General features: G+C 27.5%; 1 protein-coding gene across 1 annotated transcript; it reads left to right on the forward strand.

The window, feature by feature from the left end:
• The first annotated feature begins 2419 nt into the window (after window positions 1–2419).
• LOC129966619 (esterase YbfF-like) lies at window positions 2420–11138 on the forward strand. Its single transcript, XM_056081117.1, has 6 exons — window positions 2420–2555; window positions 3495–3648; window positions 4751–4924; window positions 8245–8436; window positions 9749–9948; window positions 10833–11138. Exons 1-6 carry the CDS (start codon window positions 2539–2541, stop codon window positions 10966–10968), a joined length of 873 nt encoding a protein of 290 aa, XP_055937092.1. The 5' UTR covers window positions 2420–2538; the 3' UTR covers window positions 10969–11138.
• Window positions 11139–23405: the final 12267 nt, after the last annotated feature.

Genomic DNA, 23405 nt, shown 5'->3' on the forward strand with positions numbered 1-23405 from the left:
GAATTTCAAAAAATGGGACTTCTTAAAACAGGTACGGGAATTTGGAAGCTAATTCAAGAATCTACTACGACAAAAAAGAAAAATGGCTTAGAAACAGAGATGACTCATTTTAAATAATCGAGATTTAAGAAAGAACATTTTCCTTACCCCAGACAGAGTATTTACAATTTAAAAATTATATAAAAAACATTTTGCTTGAATATTAATGAAGTACCCTTTTCTCTACAATTCCAATTATAGGTTTGAGACTTGATACTTAAAAAGAAAAAAATTGTATCTTTAAAAATTCACATCTTATTATTATGTATAAAAAAATTATATCACATCTTATGATATTATTCAGACATTATAGTATTATTATAGTAAAAGTTTAGACACTATTGTTTTAAAGAAATGTTGAACGAAATACAACAAACTTTTGCCCTTTAATTTGTTACATTTTGTTTTTAATGCATCCATTAGAAAATTTGAATCAAGCAATTCTAAAAAGTATAAACATTACGTTCAATATTTGAAAAGGTCATAAAAAAGTAAGCAAATTTTAAACTTGTTACGTCACTCGTTCGAGGCATTAATATTTAAGATTCGATAACATGTCGCGAGAAAAACAAATTCAGTCGGAAGAGATGAGTAAAGTGTGGATGTCAAAATCAAAAGACAGTCGATACATTAGAAATTTGTAAACAAATCTATTAGCACATTCAACATTAACCTTAGTCACATAACCAGTCATTTTTTTATGGTATAAAAAAACCCAATGACGAACTATATTCGTCATTTTATCGAAAATGACTGATTGTTGAAGAAATTTTTTTTTCAGGGAAATGCTTAAGTTTATATATAACATTTCTTATTTCAAAATCCTCAATCACAGAAGCCACTTCTTTTTCTCATATACAGAGATAAAAAATTGAAGCTGTCAAAAAATTAGCCATCGTAATTTTGATAAATAAAGAAGTTTCTAAACACTTTCTCGGTTGAAAAAAAAATCATTTTTGAAATTATGCATATGTGAGGACATAAAACCTTAGAAATGTACCAGCTAGAATGAAAAAAGTTTGGAGAAGAGAATTACTTTCATATTGTTTTGGCGAAATTTGCTTGTCCGATTATCTTTATTCGATAACTCATAAAAATCTTAGGAATGGCATTTGGAGCACAGTTTTGTTACTAAAATTGTAGATATGTTTGAAATTTTAGATTATATCCGTCAAGATTTGCTTATTCGTTCTGGATAGATACGACAACTGATAAACTAGCTAGATAACGAAATTTTGGTTTAATCTTCTTATTTCCAAAATTAATAAAATTTACATCCTGGTTTTAATTAAATTTGTCAATGAGTAGACAGATTGTCGGTCTTTTTAATGATTTGCATGTTTAAGAGTAAGATCATCCAAAAGCACAATAAAAACAGATAAATAAAATTTATTGTCATATCAATATTTGTAGTTTAGTTCATTAAGATAGGTGACTTTGTTGACATATCTATCTTTTATTAAGTTTTAAGTAATCATTTTATTAAGTTTTCTTAATCTCAAAACAGTTTTCTATATGAAATCATTAAAGATTTTTCTCTGAACTCATTCTCTGAGAAATTGCATTGATTTTTATATTTTCATAATTGATATTTTCGTATTATTTTCACGAAACACTTCATAAATTGAAATCTAATTAATAAATTTTATTCAAATTTGGAAAATAATTATGTTCAAATTTTGTATTATATATATGTGTGTGTGTGTTTTATAGTTCCGGAAATGCAGAATAAGCATTTAAATTATTTGATACTAATTTTTTTCTCCATAATGTTAAAAAATTAAAATTATCATATTATTTATCAGTCTAACACCAGAATTTAAAGATTGGACATAAATACTCCTTATTTCTTAATTCAATAATTAAATTCTACAATTTTTAATTTTCTGGATTAAATTAGAAATGACTTAGAACTTTTTCAAATCATTTGAAAAGTTCTTAACATTTTGCTCTACGATTCCTTAAAAAAAAAAAAAAAAAACGAATAGATTTCTTCTATTTCCAAAATGTTTTTTGTTTTGTACATCAAATACTTTTCTTTCAAAAATATGTTTTTCCATCTATTTTTTTTTTTTTTTTTTGTAAAAATTTCAAAACACGTAAGCATTTTATAAAAGTTTTTCAAAAGCACAATCACTTACCTTAATGATAAGAAATCCAAAGTGCACACGCAACTATTTTTGCAGGAGTCACAAATAAACCCTCTAATGTAAAAAAAATGTAAAAGAAGGACACTCCCACTAATTCAAAAGGATGTAAAAGGAGAAAACTTCCTCTGATTCAAGGAAATAATTTCTTAACTATCAGGGTAAATTAATATTAATCAGTATTAATGATTTTATTTTGCACAATAAGATTTTGTTTCATAAACATTCATCATATTTAAAGGAAAAATATAGCTCAGCTATTTGCTTTTTAAGGACAATTCGTGGAATACCATAAAGCCGTCGTCTACACTTTTATGTCCCTGTGACTTGCTTTTTCAATCAAAAGCTTAAAATGACATCTGAAACCAGGTAAGTTTCACGTACTTAAAAATCATTCCAGTTTATGCAATTCATTAACGGAAATAACTTTTTTAACAATTTTTTTTATATATAAAAATTGTGTAAAACAATGCTTGATCACAACTTATTTGTACTTTCTTTAATACTGCCATCATTTTAGTAATATCTAGATTTCTATATACATATATCATGAATTATTATTTGAAAATAGTGCACAAAATTCTTGTATTATATTGTAAGATGTATTGCATTTCTATTTTCTAAGATATTAAAAGATAAAAGAAAGTATCAATAGTAATTAACCTTTTTCTCGAAATATTGCTTCAAAAAACAGTTTTTATAGTGTGGCAAAAGAAGAAGCAAAATATATATTATTTCTTCATTTATAGAAACAAAAATATTCTTGAGTAGAATTTATTAAACTAGCATATTTCATTTCAATGTGAATAGTGCTTTGAGATATAAATAAAAATCAAATAAAATTTCGAATTTCGTCTTAATTAACGTCAACAACAAATTCAATTCTTGATAAACAATAAGAAAAAAAGTTTGTAACTAATCGCATAATAAAATAAAAGTTCTATTAATGCCATTTTTTTAAAAAATATTCTTTAATAGGTGTGATATATTAAATTCCGCAAATATGTAATATTTATTCTCCACATGCTTACTTTTAAAAATTTTATGAAATTACTAGAGAAAATTATAATATCAATAAAAGATTTAATAACTTTCATAAATTCAGGTATCTGAAAAAAAAATATGAAAGTTTTTGTTGTTGTTTTCTAGTTTACTTCTTCCTTGTAGAAATAATGGGATTTTCAGCACATTTACAATGTTTCTTACGATATGTTAGTAATTTTGGATTTGATTGAGCAGTTGATGCAATAAAAATTAGTTTTCGGAACAAGAATCAAACATACATTTAATCTCTATAATGCTTTTCAGTTTCGAACCTGTCGATCTCTTTTTCACGGTCGATAATCCTGAAGATGGGGATGATTCAAAGAAATGTCCAATCATATTCATCCATGGATTCTTTTCAACACATCGTACATGGAATTTCGTGAGGAATAAAATGGCTAATAAAACAAAGAGAAAGGTAAAATTCTGTTTTTATGTCAATATATATATATATATATATATATATATTGCTAAATCTGCTTAAAAATAATGTTTATATATATATATATGTGTGTGTGTGTGTAAAGATATTTTAAAATTTAATTAAAACTTGATTAATTACCTAATTTTTAGCTTAATTTAGCGCTTATTAACTTCATTCTAAAATGTTGTCTTATTTCCTTATTCAATTCCATTTTTTTTATTTAATTAATGCAACGGAAGCTATGTAAAAATGCTTCCCACACTTCGAGAGAAGTGATAAAAAAAACTGTCCAGCGTAGCACATTCTCTTTTTAAAAGATACCTTTATTCCACTACCGAAATCGACACGTGCAAAGAAATCCTTATGAAAATCTCGCAGTATATAAACACTGGGAAAAGTATTCTCTGTTCTTTTTAAGCTTTTCCTCATTCCGCTCTTGTGTAGTTCTGTGTTGTGTGTGCTCTTCGCTTCTTCTCGTACATAAATAATGCCTCCTTGGATGGAATAAAATGAATTCAGTCTTCTCTGTCTAAAAGTGCAATGTTCTCTGCTTAAATAGTTATATACGGCTTCCGAGACGGCATTCTGGCATAGGGGTAGCCCGTCTTGCCTGTCTTCTGGGTGTCCTGGGTTCGAGTCCCGCTTCGGATAGGGTTGTTCTTCGTCTGTTTTATCTGTGTGGTGTGTGAATGTGCTCTCCTGTAAAAAAGAGTTATTCAAGCGAATGTGATGCGTGAGTAGCTAGACGTACTCTTGGCTCTAGTTTTCGCCACTATAAATAAGAGACGTTCTCTTGGCTTAAAATCACTGACTTCGCCAGTGAGATTGTCCATGGCAAGTGTCATTAGAAACAACAATATATATATATATATATATACAGATGTAGTAAATTTTAACTCATTTTGCATTTTTTGTGTCTTTTTTTATACACAACATCAATGCTAATGAAATTAGAGGAGGAAAGGGCTAAGGATGACAAAACTTTTGTCGCCGTTTCAAAATGTCTACTACCAAAATTTCAAGTTCTTCTGAATCGTGACTTTTCTCCAAGTTGCTTTGAATACACCCAGAAAATAATGAAAACATTTTTTCTTAGGTTTATTCTTTAGACCTGAGGAATCATGGTGAAAGTGGACGCAGTGAAATGTTTGCATTAAAAGGTGTTATGGTGGACATCGAGAACTTCATGGAGTCTCAACACATAGAAAAAGCAATATTCGTTGCTCATAGTATCGGAAGCAAAGCTGTGATGGCTCTAGCACTGGAAAAGGTAGAGCTGTTTTCAAAAATTCTTTGACATTTGTTTATATGACATGCGAACTCTGAAGTTAATTACTTTTATTCCTAGAAAATATATGGTTTTAAATCACTCCTAACTTTTTCAAATGCCAAAATTTACATTTCTTTATTTATAATAGAATGGTAAAATTCTTAAGTATTACGAGTCAAAATAGATATATATTTTTATAGTTTCTGAATGTCTTTAAAACAATCTTGTCTGCAATTGACACCAACCTCGTTAGATTATTAAATAATCCTTATCCCTAAATTATAACTTATTTAAAATAGGTTTTAATTATATTTCTAGATATTCAGTAATTTTGAAGCAATGCATCTGATTTTTATTTTCAGTTTAAGAAAAAATTTAATTCATATCTAAATTTAAATACTTACCTTACAAATCATAATTTATTTGTTCTTTGCTATATCAAAGTCTGGGGTATTCATTTTAGTATTCAGCTGAAATTATTACATTGTTAAATATACAAGAAATCCCTAATGATAAATAACAAAGATTAGTCAACGTGAAATGAAAAATTCGTACCCATACGCATGCTTATAAATAAACTACATTTCAAGATTAGCGGGCATCTATATAATGATAAAAAGCATCAAAATAATGATAAAATTAAGTGATGAAAAAATTTAAAAAAAACAATCACTGGAAAAAGAATTTCTTTTTGATAAAACGCATAATTATCTTTAAAGTTTAAACATTAGTTAATTTTTTCAATATCACATTAGTTAAGCCCGTTACTTTTTTTCAATGAAAAATCGTTTATAGCACTGTCTGCTACGAGTCAAAGTAATTTCATTTCGAAATTTGCAAATCAATCCAGACTCACCCAGTTACGCCTTTTTTTAGCTGTAAAATCATTCTAAGGATCTTATAGGAACAATTTCACCCTTCGCCAATTTTAATAATCGCCTTTGGCGATCAGCAGGTTTACCCGAAGTATTGATTGTGTTTAATACCAATAAAATCTCTTATTTATAATTTGATATTCCTGATTCCCACGTACATATTAAAACCATAGTATTTTAATAACTTTTTATTGGTTCTGCCCATTGTATCCTTGAGGCTTTTTATAGACATGATATTAACCCCCGGGGCGCACCTCGAAATGAGGATGAGATGTTTCCGGCATGGTGGTTGTATCTCGACACCCTGTAGGGTGCACTAATAGGTGGGGGATCTGACTCCTCCCATCGATGATGGGACGTACTTCTTTCGGGGAAGGTTGTACTGTGGCCGGTGACGGCCCTTAGGACCCAACCACAGTTCCCGCCAATGTTGTTGTTGCGGCCGTCCGGTCATTCAGTTTTATGGTTTAAATCCGTGTGCCTTCGTGGCGGGTCGGAGAGTTAGATGGTTGACTTATAAACATGATATCATAGTGCCAAAACCCATGACATCATAGTGCCATTAAAAATTTGGCTATTAGGGTAAACTCGCCGTATACATAAGACTTCTGCGTACCATTTATTCATACGGCATGAGCCGCGTTGCGAAAGGTCTGCGGCCTTACGAATATGGTCGTTAATCTGAAAACAGACCCATTGTTGGATACCCTCGTCTGTGAACATCTGTCTGGAGCTTCCCACAAACTGTCGGTAAAATGAACAGACATCAAAGAACTCCAGAAATACCACAAGAAAGGTGAAAGGGATGCTTTGGTCTCAAGGTCGTCGGAACGGGTTTCATTTGAATGACAGGAACACAATGACAGCATAGGATTGAATCCTAAGGACCATCACCACCACGGTACATCACTTCCCCTGGGAAACACGTGACGTCATCAGAATGAGATAGCCGACCCACATTCGGGACTCGAGAATCAACCACCATGCCGAAAGTTTCTCATTCTCACATCAGAGATGAAAGTAACAACACTGTCTCATTCCTCTTGTAAGTTGCACAGATCAACCTTACATATCAGCAAAACTGTCTTTAGAAGAATAAAGAAAGAAAATCATGCAATTTAATATTTCATGAAACAATGAAAGCTGTTTAAGCTTCATTGCAGAACATAAATTTAATTAAAAAACATATTTTTAAAAAAATTGTCAGAATTAAAGGAAAAAAAGACACAACATCTAAATTGAAACAATTATAAAAACATAAGTTTTTTACATTTTAAAATGGTGCAAAAATTAATTTTGAACAATATTTCTTTCGTCATAGCTGAAAAACGCCAAAATTTTGTTCGATTTTGAAATAATTAACATCCTAATTATAAATTTTCAAAAGCTTTGTTCTGGTGGATCTGTTTTAAACTTCTAAATTATATTTGTACTACATTTGGGTATTTTATGTTAAATGGCTTGGCCCACAAAGCATGAAAGCACACAGACACGTAATAAAGGGTGTCCATAAAAAAACTCCGCGTTTTGATGTATTTTTTAAAACATTTGATCATAAAATTAGGTTAATCTTCTATATATATGTACTTAAAGGTTAATTTATCAAGATTTTCACCATATATCAGATTCCAATATGTGCTCCCTTTTTTGAAACGGCACACATCTAAATGATATTCAACCTCTTTTCATTTTCTGCACAGCTTGTCTGGCGTGATGTTTGCCATACAAGGGATTATCCTTTGCCTGACACGGATTCCTGAATTTTCTCGGCGTAAACACTCTTGACATGTTCCCAGAAGAAAAAGTCTAATGGAATCAGATTCGGGCTTCTTCTGTGTCCAAAAAAATAGGCCCTACCCTTCCAATCCCCTTGTTGCCGAATCAAATATCCAATACTGTAACTTACATATTTTTTCGGACTTCGTTGACATGAAGTTTGGATTAGATTGTCGTTCTCTTCGGGCATTCTTGGTCTACTGGAGGACTTTTGTTTTAACGCACTTCACGTTTCTTTAAATTCACGTAACCATTGATGAATGATTTTGTCTGTAGGCGCATTAACACCATAAAGAAAAAGTTCCGCAGTACAGTGGTAAAAGATCCATTTTCTATAAGGCAGATAACACACTGCACCTTTTGTTATAACACCACCATCGCACTGCACTATGGAATGAGCTTCTGCTACGTTGCTTTCAGATCAATGACGCGCGACACCACCAGTTGTTGAAAAAAACAAACTGAAATTGGTATGAATATAATTTGATGAGCTACTAATTTCTTCAAAATTAACATATCTGGCCAAACGCACTACCGTTAACTCGATATGATTTTTTTAAATTCCAGGAGTTCTTTTATGGACAGACACTCTGTACTTTATTCCTTTTCATTAGTACGTTTTTCTTTTTCATTAGGAGACATTGATCTAATCGTATTTTTCTTTTAAAGCCAGAATTGGTCGAAAAGTTAGTTGTGGAGGACATGACGGTGACAAATCTTGCTGACCATGATAAACATATTAAGAGATTTCAACTTTTTATTACTACATGTGACAGATACATTCGGAATGCTCCAAATGATATATCAGAAAGCAATTTCAATAAAAAAACATCAGCGGTGATGAGAAATTTTTTTCCAGAAGTAAGTTAGAAATTATTCATTATTTCTTTTTGTACGAATGAAAAAAATTCTTTTGTATGTCTTTTAAATTGATTAACTTAAAAAATCTAGCTATTATAGAAAGAATGAAAATAAATTTAAATTTACAATTGAATAAAAACGGCTAACTGTTTTTCTAAGAGAAACTTTTGTTTCCTGCATTTAAAATGTTCTGTCAATTTTTCTAATTAGAAATATAATTCTTCTCAATAGTTCTACATTTAATATTGAGAAGAATTACATTTCTAATTAGAAAAATTGACGAATTTATTTTCTTTTCCCATTTTCCCCATACATGAATTAATCTTAACTCCATAAATTAAGAGACTATATCATTTTATAGGAAAAAAATAATTTGTTGTAATTTTATATCTTTTCTTTTTAATTTTCAAATTCTTTGTCAAGGCTGGTTAAATAAATGCTCGTGGATGCCAGTTTTGAATACACCGGAATATATTTTTTTAAATTTTTGCACGAAACGTTAACCTTAATCTTATTGATATGAATTAGATGCATGAAGAGCATTTGCGCCTAGGCACTTCTACTCAGTTTGAGGTAATAATTAGCAGAGGGAAAAAACAGAAATAATATTCCATTGGTGGATCAGTTGAATAGAAAAAATATTACTTAAAAGCGCTTAAGGTGGAAATTGAAGCGGCTCTTTAGATGCAATTTAAATTTCGGAAGAAGGTATGGAGGTTTAATTGGCAAAGTCCATTTCGTAGTAGAGTAAGAAAAGACGTATTTTCCATTGTAGTGAGCATAGTTAATTTGTTCCTTGATTGTGGGATTTTCATGAGTTTTCAGTTGATTAAAAAATGTTCTTGGAAAGTTCTTTGATGTAATAATCGAACTTTGAAGTTTTAAGATATCTCTGTAAATTATCATTCCAGATAAACCAGGGAGCATTGGTATTGATACGAAGTATTTTATTTTATAGAACTTGAATTTTGTTGCGGTTGGTTTTAGCAGAGAGTCCCCAAATTTGTGCAGCATAAGTGAAGATAGAACTTGTCTATATATTAACATTTTATTCTTTAGTAAAAAGTGTATTGGGCGTCTACCAATGAGTGGGATAATGAGGCGAACTTTATATTAGAATTTCTTTTTACTATTGTCGCTATGGTTTTTAAAAGTGAGCTTATTATCTAGGATCAGTCCAAGTTATTTCATTTCTTTTTCTTAAGACAGATAATAACTTATTTTTATTGTATTCTTGTTTACGATTAAATTTATAATATTGTACATTATGTAGTGAAAAGTATATGCATGCATTTTTTTTTATATTTCATAGATCAGTGGGACTTCTGGTGATAATATTATATCATTGCCGTTGAAGAAAGATAAATCAGGGAAGCTAACATGGGATTTGAACATTGATGCCATCATTCATTATTTGAATAATGATCACCTATTTTATATCGACCTGTCGAACGATCCGAAATATTTTGGAAAGGCTCTGTTTCTGTTTGGTGATAAGACCCCCATGAGAATGTAAGTTTCCAAATATTTTTCTTGGTATAATTTTACCACTAATGCAAGACCAAGATTTTTAAAAAGAATCGTCAAATATTCATTTAAAACTCGAGAAAGAAATTATTTCAAAACATACGTTTTGGTTGCTTGTATGCTTGGCCTTATGAAGTTAGGAAAGAAAACTAATAAATGTCATTGCTTTGAAATTTTAATGAATTTTAATCTCTTTTGTCTAGATTTTACCTGATTTATTAAGTACCAACTATTTACGTTTCTTAACAAAGTTTTAAATATACAAGAATATTTTTCTTTCATTTTTTTAAAGTAACGTTATAATAATATAATGCATGGAATACATTCTTCATTTCCAAATATTTAGGTAATGTAAAAATGATTACACATGCAATACTGAATCTATTCAAAAAAATTTATTAAAATAGGTAAGAAGCTCTTAGGAGTATATTAAAAACATTATCAGAAATGTAAATTTTGTAATATTTAAATATTTTTAAACATCATTTACTAAAATAACCTTTTTTTTTCAATTGATGCCGAATAAAAAGAACTTATATTTATAATCTGATTTTCTGCCACTATAAAAATCAGGAATACAAAAAACTGTTGCAAATTCTGCAAGACTTGGATATTAAACTAATGATTTTAATTACCTCCAACAGGTTTTTTTTTTTCACTGCTTCGATTTAACTAAAATTCTTTTGAATTGTTGATTATTCTTAATCCAGCATTCTTTCTCTGAATTGTGATTGCATTTTCTTAGCTACTAGCAGATAAAGCCATTAAAAATATAACCATCAGAAATTACCTGAATGTTAATTTTTTTTTTGGTTTCGGAAACAAAAAATGTATATATAACTTAGATTTCCATAAATATTTTTTTCCAGGGAAGAAAATAAAGATACAACACTAAAGTACTTTCCTAATGCTCAATTCTTCGTCTTCAAAGGAGGATTCCATACTTTCCATCTGGAATTTACTGAATTATTCATGGAAGTTGTTTCAAAGTTCATTGAAGATTAATCTTGAATCCATAATACTTGGAATAAATCGATACTAATAATTATGCATTAGAATAAAATTATATTTTATTCATGAATGTTATGATAGTACCTAAATTGTTATAAAATATGTAATATATATCGAAAAATATATGCTTAATATTATACTAATAAAAAATTTTTTTGTTCATACTATGTACAAAATTTTTTATGTACCTTATTATGAAACTAAAATACAAATATTTCAATACGAATAGCATGACATGTTTTTATTATTTTTTAACCCTTTAAATTGTCATTTTTTTCTAGTCAAAATATGTTTAAATATTTTTAGGCTTGAAATTAGAATAAGAAAAGGGATTCATTTAGCTTATTAGATAAATTTAATTTGATTAATTAATTAATTTGGTTAATTAATAATTAAGTATGAAATCAAGACACATCATTTTGTGTAAAATAAAGAACTAAAGCATCTAAGTTTTTTTCTTTCTAAAAAAATTTGTCAGAACTTATGCCAACCTACATAAATTCATACGAAAATTGATAAATTTGGTGGGAAGCATACTTCCCACGGCACTAGAAAGGATTAAAGTATTTCCTCATCACTTTATTATAAAACTTTACTATAAAGCACTTATATCAGGGGCTTTATATTTTTTCATGATAAAGTAGACACTTTATTATGAAAATGAAGAACAAAGATTTCCACCTAATAACAACACCTTTTTTTTTTTCGTCTTTTCTTTGATCATAGGATGATCTTATTATTTTCTTATTACTTCATATTTGAAATACGAAAATGTACTTATAAATTGATTGTGGTCACAATTATATACATATTGACTAGTTTAATACATGGGATCTTTTAAATGTTTTAAAAGTGAGGTGTAAATAAACAATTACATAGTGCTAATATTCAGTCAACTAATTTTATGGAAGACAGATAAGTAAGCATAAATAAACATTATTAATCATTGAACACAAAATATTTCTTTCATACTAGAAAACTGCAATTACATTGCGTAATATCTTGGAAATGGCCTTATTTATCTTTGAACGCTGTCTCAATGAATGATAAAACGAATGTGTGTGGTGTTCTACAAAAAAGATGCTTGACTGAAAATTTCCAAATTTGGCGAATTTTCCTTTTGATATTTTAAATAATTAAAAACCAAATGATATTTTTCGTGAGTTTTGAGAAAATTGATTTTTGCAACATTTTGAAATTTAAAATTGGATTTTTTTTAAAATATCAGTTTAACTGTCAATAAAATTCTTTTTTGAATGTTGGCATTTTTTAAAGTACATGTTAATATCTATTTAAATATTTTATTGACTATAGAAACCTCTTTTATTGTTCATCGGATATTTTTTTCACGAAATTTCTTCTATTGTGAAAACTAAGGAAATAAAACTGATCTAATTACCAGCGCAAATGAAGAATCAGAAAAAAAATAATTATCTCGGTAATCTATTTGAAATTACCAATAAACATTACGCGTAATTTGAATTATATTAAGGTTTTAATTATATTTTAATTAATAAGGTTCTAATTATTTATTTATATTATGATTTACAAGCCACAAAAAAAATTTTCTTGTGTTCCTTTTTCTAGAAAATATCACGTTTTTTACATATTCTAATTCATACAAATAATTGCTAAAAATTATGCTTTTAAAGGTTTATTTTGTAATTACGGCTAATTTAGTCTTTTATCTTAAGAATTTAACAACGTGATGGCAACACAGTGATAAAAGTTCTTTTTGTTCAAGCTTAATGAGCTCGTTCAAGTTAAAAATTGATTTTATTTTTTGTGATAAATATTGATAGAAAATCTAATAATTTCTTTGAAAATTCATTAAAAACTGAAAATATACATCAAAATAATAGTTATCATCAAATTATGCATAAAATTACATCATTTTGTACTATAATATTTTCGAAAGTTACTTATTGTGAATAAAACGCTAAAACTTCTCTTTAGTTTTAATTAATAGAAAAATCTAATATAAGATCAAAAAGTAAAATAAGTTTAAGTGCACATTGCATTTGTTCCAATTTTGGTAGCTGTGTGTAAAATAATCTAGCCTGTAGGGCTACAAAACACGCGCACTCATCTTTAGTAGAAGTAGAGATACAGATCAAATATATTGTTGGAAAATATGCTTAAAACATTTTCGAAAAATTAATTAAAAATTTAAGACAAAAAAGACCATTTTTTTTAAATTGAGGATGATTTAAAAATAATTTTCGTGTTATTATATTTTTGTAAGCTGTTGTTGAAAATCGCTAAAATTTCGCTTAGTTTTAATTAATTAAATATTTTAAGCAATCATTTCTAGGAGTATATCCCCCGCCCAACTTCAAAGTATATACGCTCCAGGTTTGATTGCTATAGTTCAAACGGTCTAGCCAAGGCACACAGATCCATATTTGTTACAATTTAAGTTCAAAAATATATTGTTTGAAATTTCGTATAAAATATTTTTTAATTAATTAAAAATAGAAAAAATATCGATTATTGAAATGATAATATTTTTTTTAATTTTGGGAATTATAAATGCATTAAAACGAATATAAATGCAAAAACTCTATGTCAAATTACAGATAAGTCTGAAAAAAGAAATGTTACGTCCTTTTAACTAATTAGCAGTAATACCAGGAAGATAATTATAAGCATAAGCATTTTTAAAAATTTTTTTAATGAAAATAGTTTATTTTTCCAGGAAATAAATGCTATATTATTTTTCGATAATGATTCAATGTAATAATTGACGCAAATAGCATTTGAATTTATGAAATAAATTTCCATTAGGCGAATAATATCAGTTCAGACAGATTGTTCTGATTCATGAATATCTGTTTAGCCGCAAACCAGTTTCCAATTTTTAAGCTGACATGGCAACAAAAAAATTATTTCAAAAACTATTTATCTTAATTTGACAGAGTTTTTTCATTTTGTTTCAACGCCATTTAAAAACTTTATTTTGCATATTTATTATATTACCATTTTTTATACACATACAAAAAAAAACCTTTTTTATCTTTCCTATTAAATGTTGAATTGAATTTCTTAATGTTAATAACATAAAACATTTTCTAATTTTCATATTATATAATTATATCTTATTCTGTTCGTGAAATATCTGTATCTATTTAGATGAAAGAGATAACTTTCAAATTTCTTTTTAAGAAAAACTTCTCATTTGCAAATATCATGAACCATATAATCAGTTCTATATAAACACAACATATCAAAATTCATTTCTACGAAAATAATGATTAAAATACAACCTAAATGGTCAACATGCTTGAAATATTGGTCGATATCTCTTCAACAAATTGCATTTTGTACTTAGCAAATAAAAATTACCCATTTTTTTTTTTCATTTTTTTTATAATATAAATTTACTCTGATGATTAGGTTTAAATGATTAAGTGCCACCTATCCATTAACAATAATATTTGGCTTGACATTCTATCGACATAATAGCCATTCACAACCAGCATAAACGAGTATTGTTTAAAGCACAGATATTAAAATGAAAAATATTTTAAATATTTCAGCATAGGAGGAAATCTTATTCATAAATTAGAATAGATAATAAAATATTAAAATGGAATCTCGCAATTATACCTTTATTCTCAAGCTTATCAGATGGTGTTTAGCATCAACCGGAATACTTCTATCCAATAAAAAAAAGTGTGTTTTCAGTTTAGTCGTCGGTTTTCATTTGATACGTTTTCTACATATAGCAAAAATTGTGGCACATTTACTTGATGGAGATCCAAGAACGAAATATTTCCAGAGTATGTGTGTAGAACAAATAATTATTTTCTTGCTTTGGTGGGATGTGTTTTGGAAAAAGTCAGAAATTCTTAAATTAGTTGAATCTTTAATGGATAAAATAAACGAGAAACAACTGAAAAAATTAACTACAATCATTATCTGTAGCTTACTGTTTTATCCCTTGTGGTTCTGTATGTTATATACGATCTGGCACTCCGATAAAGCTTATGATATGTCTCGATTTCCTCCATGCAAACGATTTTGGATACCTACAGATTTCTTGTTCATTCGAGAAGTAGTTTTTATAATAGATTCTGTGGTTATGCATTCAGTATTTGCGATTGTCTTCATTACAATGTATTTATACTGCGTTATTTCAGATCTTATTTTAAAATCGCTTAATGAATTTCCTAAAGCAATATTACCTGAAGAGGCTTTTATTCAATGGAATAAGTGTCAGAATGTGTTCCACACAATTACGACTCTGGAAAATAAAATGTCATTCCCGATTTTTCTCGTTTTTTGCCGAGTTGCCATTCAAGCCATTTATTTGTCATGTTACAGAAATGTAAATCTTCCGTTTCAACAAATTTTTCTTTCCTTGTCGCAACCTTAGAAACTCTGGCTGCATTCTTATTGGTCGTATTTCTTGCTGATATGATACAAAGTCGCTTTTCCATGAATTTGGACATCGTTTTTAGTCAAAAACAAAGGCTAAAACAGCTAGGAATTACCAACTTTCATTATAATCTAATGATGAGAGACAGTAAGCTTACTTCTTGGAAGATATGTCTTATAAATCGGAACCTTGTATTTAAATTCACAGCAACTCTTATAACATATGGCGTTCTCATAGTGGGAGATATAAATCGGTGTTGATTCCAATACTGTTCACGTGCTTTAAGAGTTATTCTATAGAAGGAAAGCAATTCATAATCTCACAGGATTTATGCATAATGAAGTATTCTAATGTTAATTCAGTTTTGACTTTTTTGTCTATAATACTAAGCACAATTTGCTTTGACGTTGCAAATAGTTTTCTTTATTCTTTATATTTTCTGTGATAATGATAATAAATTAAATTTTAAAAAGAAAATTCCTTGTTTCTTGGTAATATATTCTAACATTTAAAAGTAGTGTTTCCGAGCTTAATGATCTTCGGAAAATGACTTCTAAGTTATTAACCAAAAATTTATTTTATTATTATTTCCTAGCGTTAAATTTACTAATTTTTTGAAAACCAATTATTATGATATGATATAAAATTGTGGAATAATTCTTTTAGAATATGATTTTTTCTTAATCCAAGAATTCAGATTAAATACATTTTTCGATTATGCTATTTTTTTAATTCAAATTTAATTTAGTTAGTTACTTTCTTCTTATAATGAAGAAAATTATCTTATCACCAAAATAAAAATGAAAATTGTCTTTTCGATTTAACACTTTTTTAAGGGGACGGTGAATTCTATTAAACATTTCTGCGAATTATTCACTAAGAGTTATGAAATTTTTATGCATATACATATTAAAATATAAAAAAAGCAAAATTTCTTTTTAAAAAATAACGTTTTAAAATAAAATATTATTTTTTTAAAATTGAAAAATAAATAATTTTTTCAAAATTTTAAAATATTCCAAACGGCTCAATTTTTAATTTTTTTCTATTATTTTTTTCATATTACCCAGTGTAAATTAATTTGAAATAAAATTGGGCATGATTTTATAATTCCAATTAAATGCTAATTTTTTAGAGATATTTTTGTGCACACTTACTGAATTTTCATAAAAATTTTATTTTTCGGAATTAAAATTGATTTCTAACAATTTAAAAAAACTCGGAAATATAAAATGCTTATCCTATTTTCTTCTAATGTTTAACCGAAATCTTTATTATCAATTGTGTTTAGTTTCATGAAAAATTAAGATACCTGAAACATTTCAAAGATATTTAAATTTAATTACAATGCCATTTTGAGGAAAGTAGTTAAAATGTACTTTTTTTCTCTACGCCTTTGAAATATTCATTTTGTTGACTAATACATTGTATAAAACTATTTTAATTGAATGTAAGCATATATTTTGAAGAGCAAACGATTAAAATAAAATTGAATGTTTCTGTTCATTTTTGGTTATTTCAAAGTCCACTGTCTCTTAAAATTTACTCTTGATTTAATAAAACTATCATAGCTTCGAAACATCACTTGAATACCGACGGCAATTTTATTTAATATTTCACTTTCATTTATATATATATATATATATATATATATATATATATATATATATATATATATATATATATATATATATATATATATATATATATATATATATATATATATATATATAATTATTTTAATTGTTACAGCTACTATTTCATCTTCCACTTCCCGCTTTTATCCTGGAACATATCCGATTGCAAACTTACAAGCATCATTTGAATAGCCAATTAAACAACTTAAATCAGTAAAATTACTGTTAATTAATTTTCGCCCATTTTAATACGTTTAGTGAGAATTCGGCTGGAATATTAATAGTAAATATATGCGCACTAGGAACAGTTGAAAAAATATATTTTATTTCTTTAATCGTGTAAAAGTTACAAATTGGTGAGAGATAAATAAAACGAGCTAATAAAATTGATTTGATTCCCATGGACTTAAAATATGTAAATTTGTAAAAATCGATAATTAGTTTTTGAATACTGAATTGTTTGAAAATAATATTTTTTTTCTATCAAAAGCGGTCCTTTCAATCAAACAACTTTTCCCAAAATTAACAAAAAAAAAAAAAAAAAAATGTGTAACATTAACTTAATAAACAATTTAAAGTCGCTATATTTTCACATATAATCTTGTCAATGAATAGCTTCCAATTATTACATATACATTGTAAATGGTTGTTTAAATCTTTAAAAAATCCTTATTTATTTTCTATTTTCACAATAATACGTTGCAAAACCAAGTCTCAAAACAGCAATATTGTTTATTAATTCAGAATGCAGAAAGCAGAAATGTATAAGAATGTAGAAAGCAGAAATGTATAAGAATGTAGAAAGCAATAATAAATTGAAACACTTTAAAGTGCTTTTTAATTATTAACGCATTATCTTTTTTTAAAATTTTTATTTGCCGTTTTAAATTTTTTTTGACAGTCAATATTCATAAGTTTGATTTAGGGGAGATAACAGACGTTATAAATCTTGCCGATAAAGTTTTTTTCTAATAAAACCATCTCTTAATTCAGTTTCATAAACTTCTCGATATTTCTGGAAAGATTTGGAGACTTCTGACACAAATTATGTTTCCTGATATGATATCGACCAATCAATAATTAAAAAATTGTCATTATTTGATAAATAAAAATGAATGTATGAATCATTTGACCAATACTGAATCTGCCAATGATATGAATGTATAAATAATCTTTTTGTGGGATAATTTTATTTATTATTAAACAAACCAAGATTCATATAAAAGAACATTTTTAATATATTGAGGCAGACATTAAAGCTGTATTATTTTCGTAGTCATGTACCTGTTTTATTTCGTAAATGAATTATCCTGATAAAATCAAATTTGATGATATCATGGTGCTATCAAAAACTTATTTCCAGATAAATTAACTTTTAATTAGAAAGTGAAAAGTCGTTTTCTTATTCTTCTAATTATGAAACCTCATAAATATGAATTATACACTTTCTTCCACAGATTTTAACAATTGAAGGAAACTTTGTGTTTAAATGTTTGATGAAATTATGAAAACGGCTTGAATTTCTGTTCATCAATGAAATCTAATGAAAAGAATTTAAGCATGAAAATTAATTAACAAAAATTGCTCAACTTCAAGAAATAATATTCCACAACTTAATTGGTATCGTTAAAAAGAGATATTTTAACATTATAATAGTGAAAACATTAAATTTGTTCAATAAAGTTTACTAGAATTATCAGAAAGAAACAGCGTAAGACAATAGTAAATACCTGTGCACTTAGGTGGGGTGATTTTATTTTAAATTTGTTATTCCAAATGTCTATATGGACAATGTTGTGAACTAGGCAGAAGTAAAATAAAGAAATAACAATCTTTATTAGCATTTTAATACACGTATAAGCCTTAAATATCATAAATATGATTAAAATTGATTACTTTTCATTAACCTTGGAACTTACTTTGGAATTTACTTTTTACCGTTTGTTATAGCTCTACTTGTTAAAAATTCATTTTTTTAAGAGTAGCATTCTTTTTTTTAAAAAAAAAATCAAAATCGGTTTATACTTTCAGGTCTTTTGACCATTCTTCAAAAAATTGATTAAAAAATGTAAAATTATTTTAATAAATATTTTTAATTTCGAATTAATATACATATCTTAAGCTTTCCCTATAATATTCACATTTCTTGTCAATGAATAGCAGCAAATCAATTGATGTGCACAGTAATTATTATTTAAATTAAAAAAATATTTATTTCATTTATATTCTCTTTTTATGATACCACATCGCAAAAAAAAGTCTCGAAACTGCAATATTGTTTGCAAACTGCAGAACACATGTCAAGAATGTATCCATTAAAAAATTAATTAGTCTTAACGAATCTTTCAATTATTAAAACATATTTTTGCCTCTTAAATTATTTGAATAGTATTTTATGATTTCTTCTTCTTGATCATATTCAAAAATTTGATTTATGAAATAGTTTCAGCTTCTATAATTTTTTTTACTATAATGTTTTTCTGATAAAACCAATTTTGGAAGTCCATTTCTTATGGATTTCTGGAAAGATTTTGATTCTTCATTAGAATTTGAGGTTCGGATAAAATTATGACCTATTGCGACAAAAAATTGGACCTATCAGGAAATATTGAAATTAAGATATTATTTGATGAATGCAATTATTCAATGAAGGAAAAAAATCAGATGTGATTGTATGAATTATCCCTCTTATTGGATAACCGAAATTTATATATTATTTGATTAATGCAATTACTCAATGAAGGAAAAAAAATCAGATGTGAATGAATGAATTATCCATCTTATCGGATGACCGAAATTTAATTATTATTTGATGAAAGCAGTTACTCAATGAAGGAAAAAAATCAAATGTGAATGTATGAATCATCCATCTTGTCGGATAGCCGAAATAAAACGAGTTCTCTTTACTCTTGTAAAAAGATAAAAATGAAAGAGTTCAAAATTATTTTCAAGCGGGATATATCAAGTTTTCAAATACAAACCACGCAATTTCTATTTTGAATTCTGGTTTTATAACAATTGGGAGCTAAATTTTAACCTCGTTAATTGCAATTTATTATTATTTAATTACTTTGTTTTTGCTTTTTTTTCTGGAGAGAGGGGATGGTAACTTGGAAATACAGGAAATATATTTGATTAGCTTTCATTGTCTTACAACAATTTTGATTCTGCAAATAACGAGCTTGGTGTGGAGTCCCCGAATCTTCACTACTGCTTTTGATATAAATTTCATACATATATGTATATATTTTCATGAATACATGTATATCATGGAATATCTTTTTCATCTGACTGAATAAATATATTAATTTCATTATTATTTTTGCCTAACAGTATTCTTATAAAAATGGGTTTTGTAACAATCTCAAATATTTCCATTAAATAATTTTCATATACATTGTACACAGGAACTCGTTTCATAAAGGTTCAAGAATAAAATTTTGAAAGTCTGAGAGTTTGCTCTTCTTTTAACGATGAATTGTTAGGCTAAATCTGTAACCATGAATTTTATTATCTATCATCCAGTTATATAATCAGTATTAAGCATTCAACATGGGCAAAAAAAAAAATACTGATTGATCAATGAATCAGTTGAATCAATGATTTAAAAGCGTATATACAAAAGATCCGAACTTCACTGAAACCGAAAGAAAACTAAATAAAGGGGTCGCCTCAGAGCAACCTATCCATTAGGAAAGCACCAAAGAAAATTGCAGGCTACTACAGAAGAAACACAAAGACTAGTTTATACTTAAATTCTTAGGAATGTTAAGCAATAATTTCAGTCACTATATAATAAAACCTTAATCATTAAGTAATGTTACTCATAAGTTAGATAAAGACTATAATAAAAATAATTAAATAAAGAATATAATAAAGATAATTATATAAAGAAAATAAAGATATATATAAAGATAAAGTCCTAAAAAGAAGACTCTCCGTGTGCGTGGTGGACTGTCGTATCTGTTTGGGTCACAAAGTCCTCCAAGTCGAGTGTAATACCACTGGGGCTACTGGATCAGGGGTGATAGTTCTCTGATTTAGGTCTAAATTACGATCTGTGGATGAGTGAATGAAATGCATGAATGAAGTCCGCCCCGTAAAAGGGGTTGTGACGAGTGTATAATTAAGTCGTACTCTTGGGCCTTGATGGCTTATTATATTATGGCTAAAAATCACTGACTTCTATATTCAGTGGGCTTGTCTATGACAAGTGTCATTAGAAACAGCCACAACAACAGCAAATTAGATAATGATATATAATAAAAACTTGCGCATTGAACTATCATTAATGGATTACTTAAGATAAAAATATTCATACTGGCCTCAGATATATCTTTGTCAGTTTTGGAAATAATTCACTAAAGGAAATCATAAATCTACGATCTACGACATGATATGATTACGATTACATAATATGACAAACTGGAGCTCTAAAAAGGCTGAGTACTTAAAATCTAGAGCTATAATTAAAAAAGCACACGAAAAAAGAAATATTTTTATAAACAATCGATTTTTATAAATCTTTTTGTAATTTTTAAGACCTATGCGGAGTTACAAGATGGCAGTCTATTTTTTTTTTTTTTTTCACCATTTCGTAACTTTTCCATGTTATCTTAAATTTAACAAATTACAACTTTTTCAGCTCACCTTAATGTTATTTAATAAATCATTTACTTAGAAAAAATCATGTTTTTGGTTTATGATATAATTGCGATGTCTCAGAAATTGATTCCATTATTGGAGATTAAATTACTCATATAGATTGAATTTAAAAAATTGTGATTATAGGACCATGGTTTGATAAATGTGCATTATACTGTCCTATGACGCGCATATGTATATTTTAAGTTAGGAGCGGGTCAAAAAATCATAGCGGTCTAATGTAATTTATAAGGACTCATTTATAAGGATTAAGGATTCAATAAGGACTCAAAAATAACATTTCAAAAATTCCTAATGTTAGTGATATAATAAAATGCAGTTGCACATCTAAAAGTTCCTCATAATTTGTTTTAAAATAAGGTGTCCTGATTATGCTATCATACTAATATTTGAAATTATTATAAAGCAACAATTTAAAGCCTGAGTTGGATTTGATAGTGTTCGACGAAAATTTATGTCTGGCCACCAAAGATGAATTTTTTGGAACATTTTCTCGCCAAGCATGGCAATCCTGCCAAATTTTATTAAAACCTTCAAAGGTCCTTTCTTTGAGACATTCACGATGGCGAACATTTGGCTAATTTTTAGATCATTAGCACAAATTAACCATCCTTGATTAGAAATAAGAGCACTAACTTCAGATAAGTCGGCCTTAGATTGCTCGTCATTACGTTAGGACATTAATAAAAAGTGCAAAAGTGTTCAAAAAATTATATACCGTTTAGTTGTATTGCGTGGTGACTTAACTTACGGAAGAAAATAACAAGAGACCTAACGATGTGCTTTGAAAATAACCTTAGCAATTACGGATAAAAATCAGAATTTTTAAAAAAATTTCATGATGTCAAATCATGAAAAGACGTGATTGAAGAAAGATGAAAAGGACCACCTCAGGATGGCAACTACGCATTTATCATTTTTCGTCTAGGCTGATTATTAATTTTATACTGAATAAAAGTGATAGTTGTTTGCTAAAATTAAAAATTCATTTGAAAAATTCTATTCATTTAGTTTTAAAAATGCCATCTTTGCTGTTTTCAATCTTTGAAAAACATCCAAAAATAAGGGCTTTTACAAATTGTCTAGGGCAACTTTCAGTAGTATATCAAAAAGCGAAAGATCTGAAAGGCAGTTGTATCAATTGAATGTTTTTTCAAATATATATTTAGAATTCTAAAGCTTATGATGAACAATTTACGTGTTTTCATTTTATCTAGCCATAATAGATTGTATTCTTACATAATTCAGTAATTCAGTTACGAAAAAAATGATTCCATCGTTGACGCATGCATATTTCAACACAAATGCTTATTGATCTTTAACTTTTATCATCTTTGTTCATTCTTTTATTTGTATAAATTATCTTTAACAATTTTATTAAGGTTTTTGCTTAATATATCATAACATAAACTGGAAAGAAGAAGCTAATCTTTATAAATTCAAAATCACATAAATTATCAAAATTTAGAATACTATTATGTCTTTTCTTTAATTTAATTAATATTTACTGTCGATTCATGCATGAATTTTAAAATTATTTCCTATATAAAAAGTAAAACCTGTTAACAAAAATAGGAAAGCTGTATTCTGAAAATTATGGAATTTTGATTTCAACAAATAATTATTAAAACTCATGAAAATAACAATAAATGTAAAAATGTACTGATGTAAATGTTACAATGTACTAAAGAATGGAAAAAATGAAATAGAGGAACGGTTTATCTTGAAAAACATATTTTATTTCTCTA

The sequence above is a fragment of the Argiope bruennichi genome, chromosome 4 (genome assembly GCF_947563725.1).
Source record: "Argiope bruennichi chromosome 4, qqArgBrue1.1, whole genome shotgun sequence".
In the NCBI taxonomy this organism is placed as follows: domain Eukaryota; kingdom Metazoa; phylum Arthropoda; class Arachnida; order Araneae; family Araneidae; genus Argiope; species Argiope bruennichi.

Coding starts and splice junctions, on each gene's coding strand:
- LOC129966619 (XM_056081117.1), top strand. Junction 4,925..8,244: donor TGGCTCTAGCACTGGAAAAG/GTAGAGCTGTTT, acceptor TTTCTTTTAAAG/CCAGAATTGGTCGAAAAGTT. Junction 8,437..9,748: donor TGAGAAATTTTTTTCCAGAA/GTAAGTTAGAAA, acceptor TATATTTCATAG/ATCAGTGGGACTTCTGGTGA.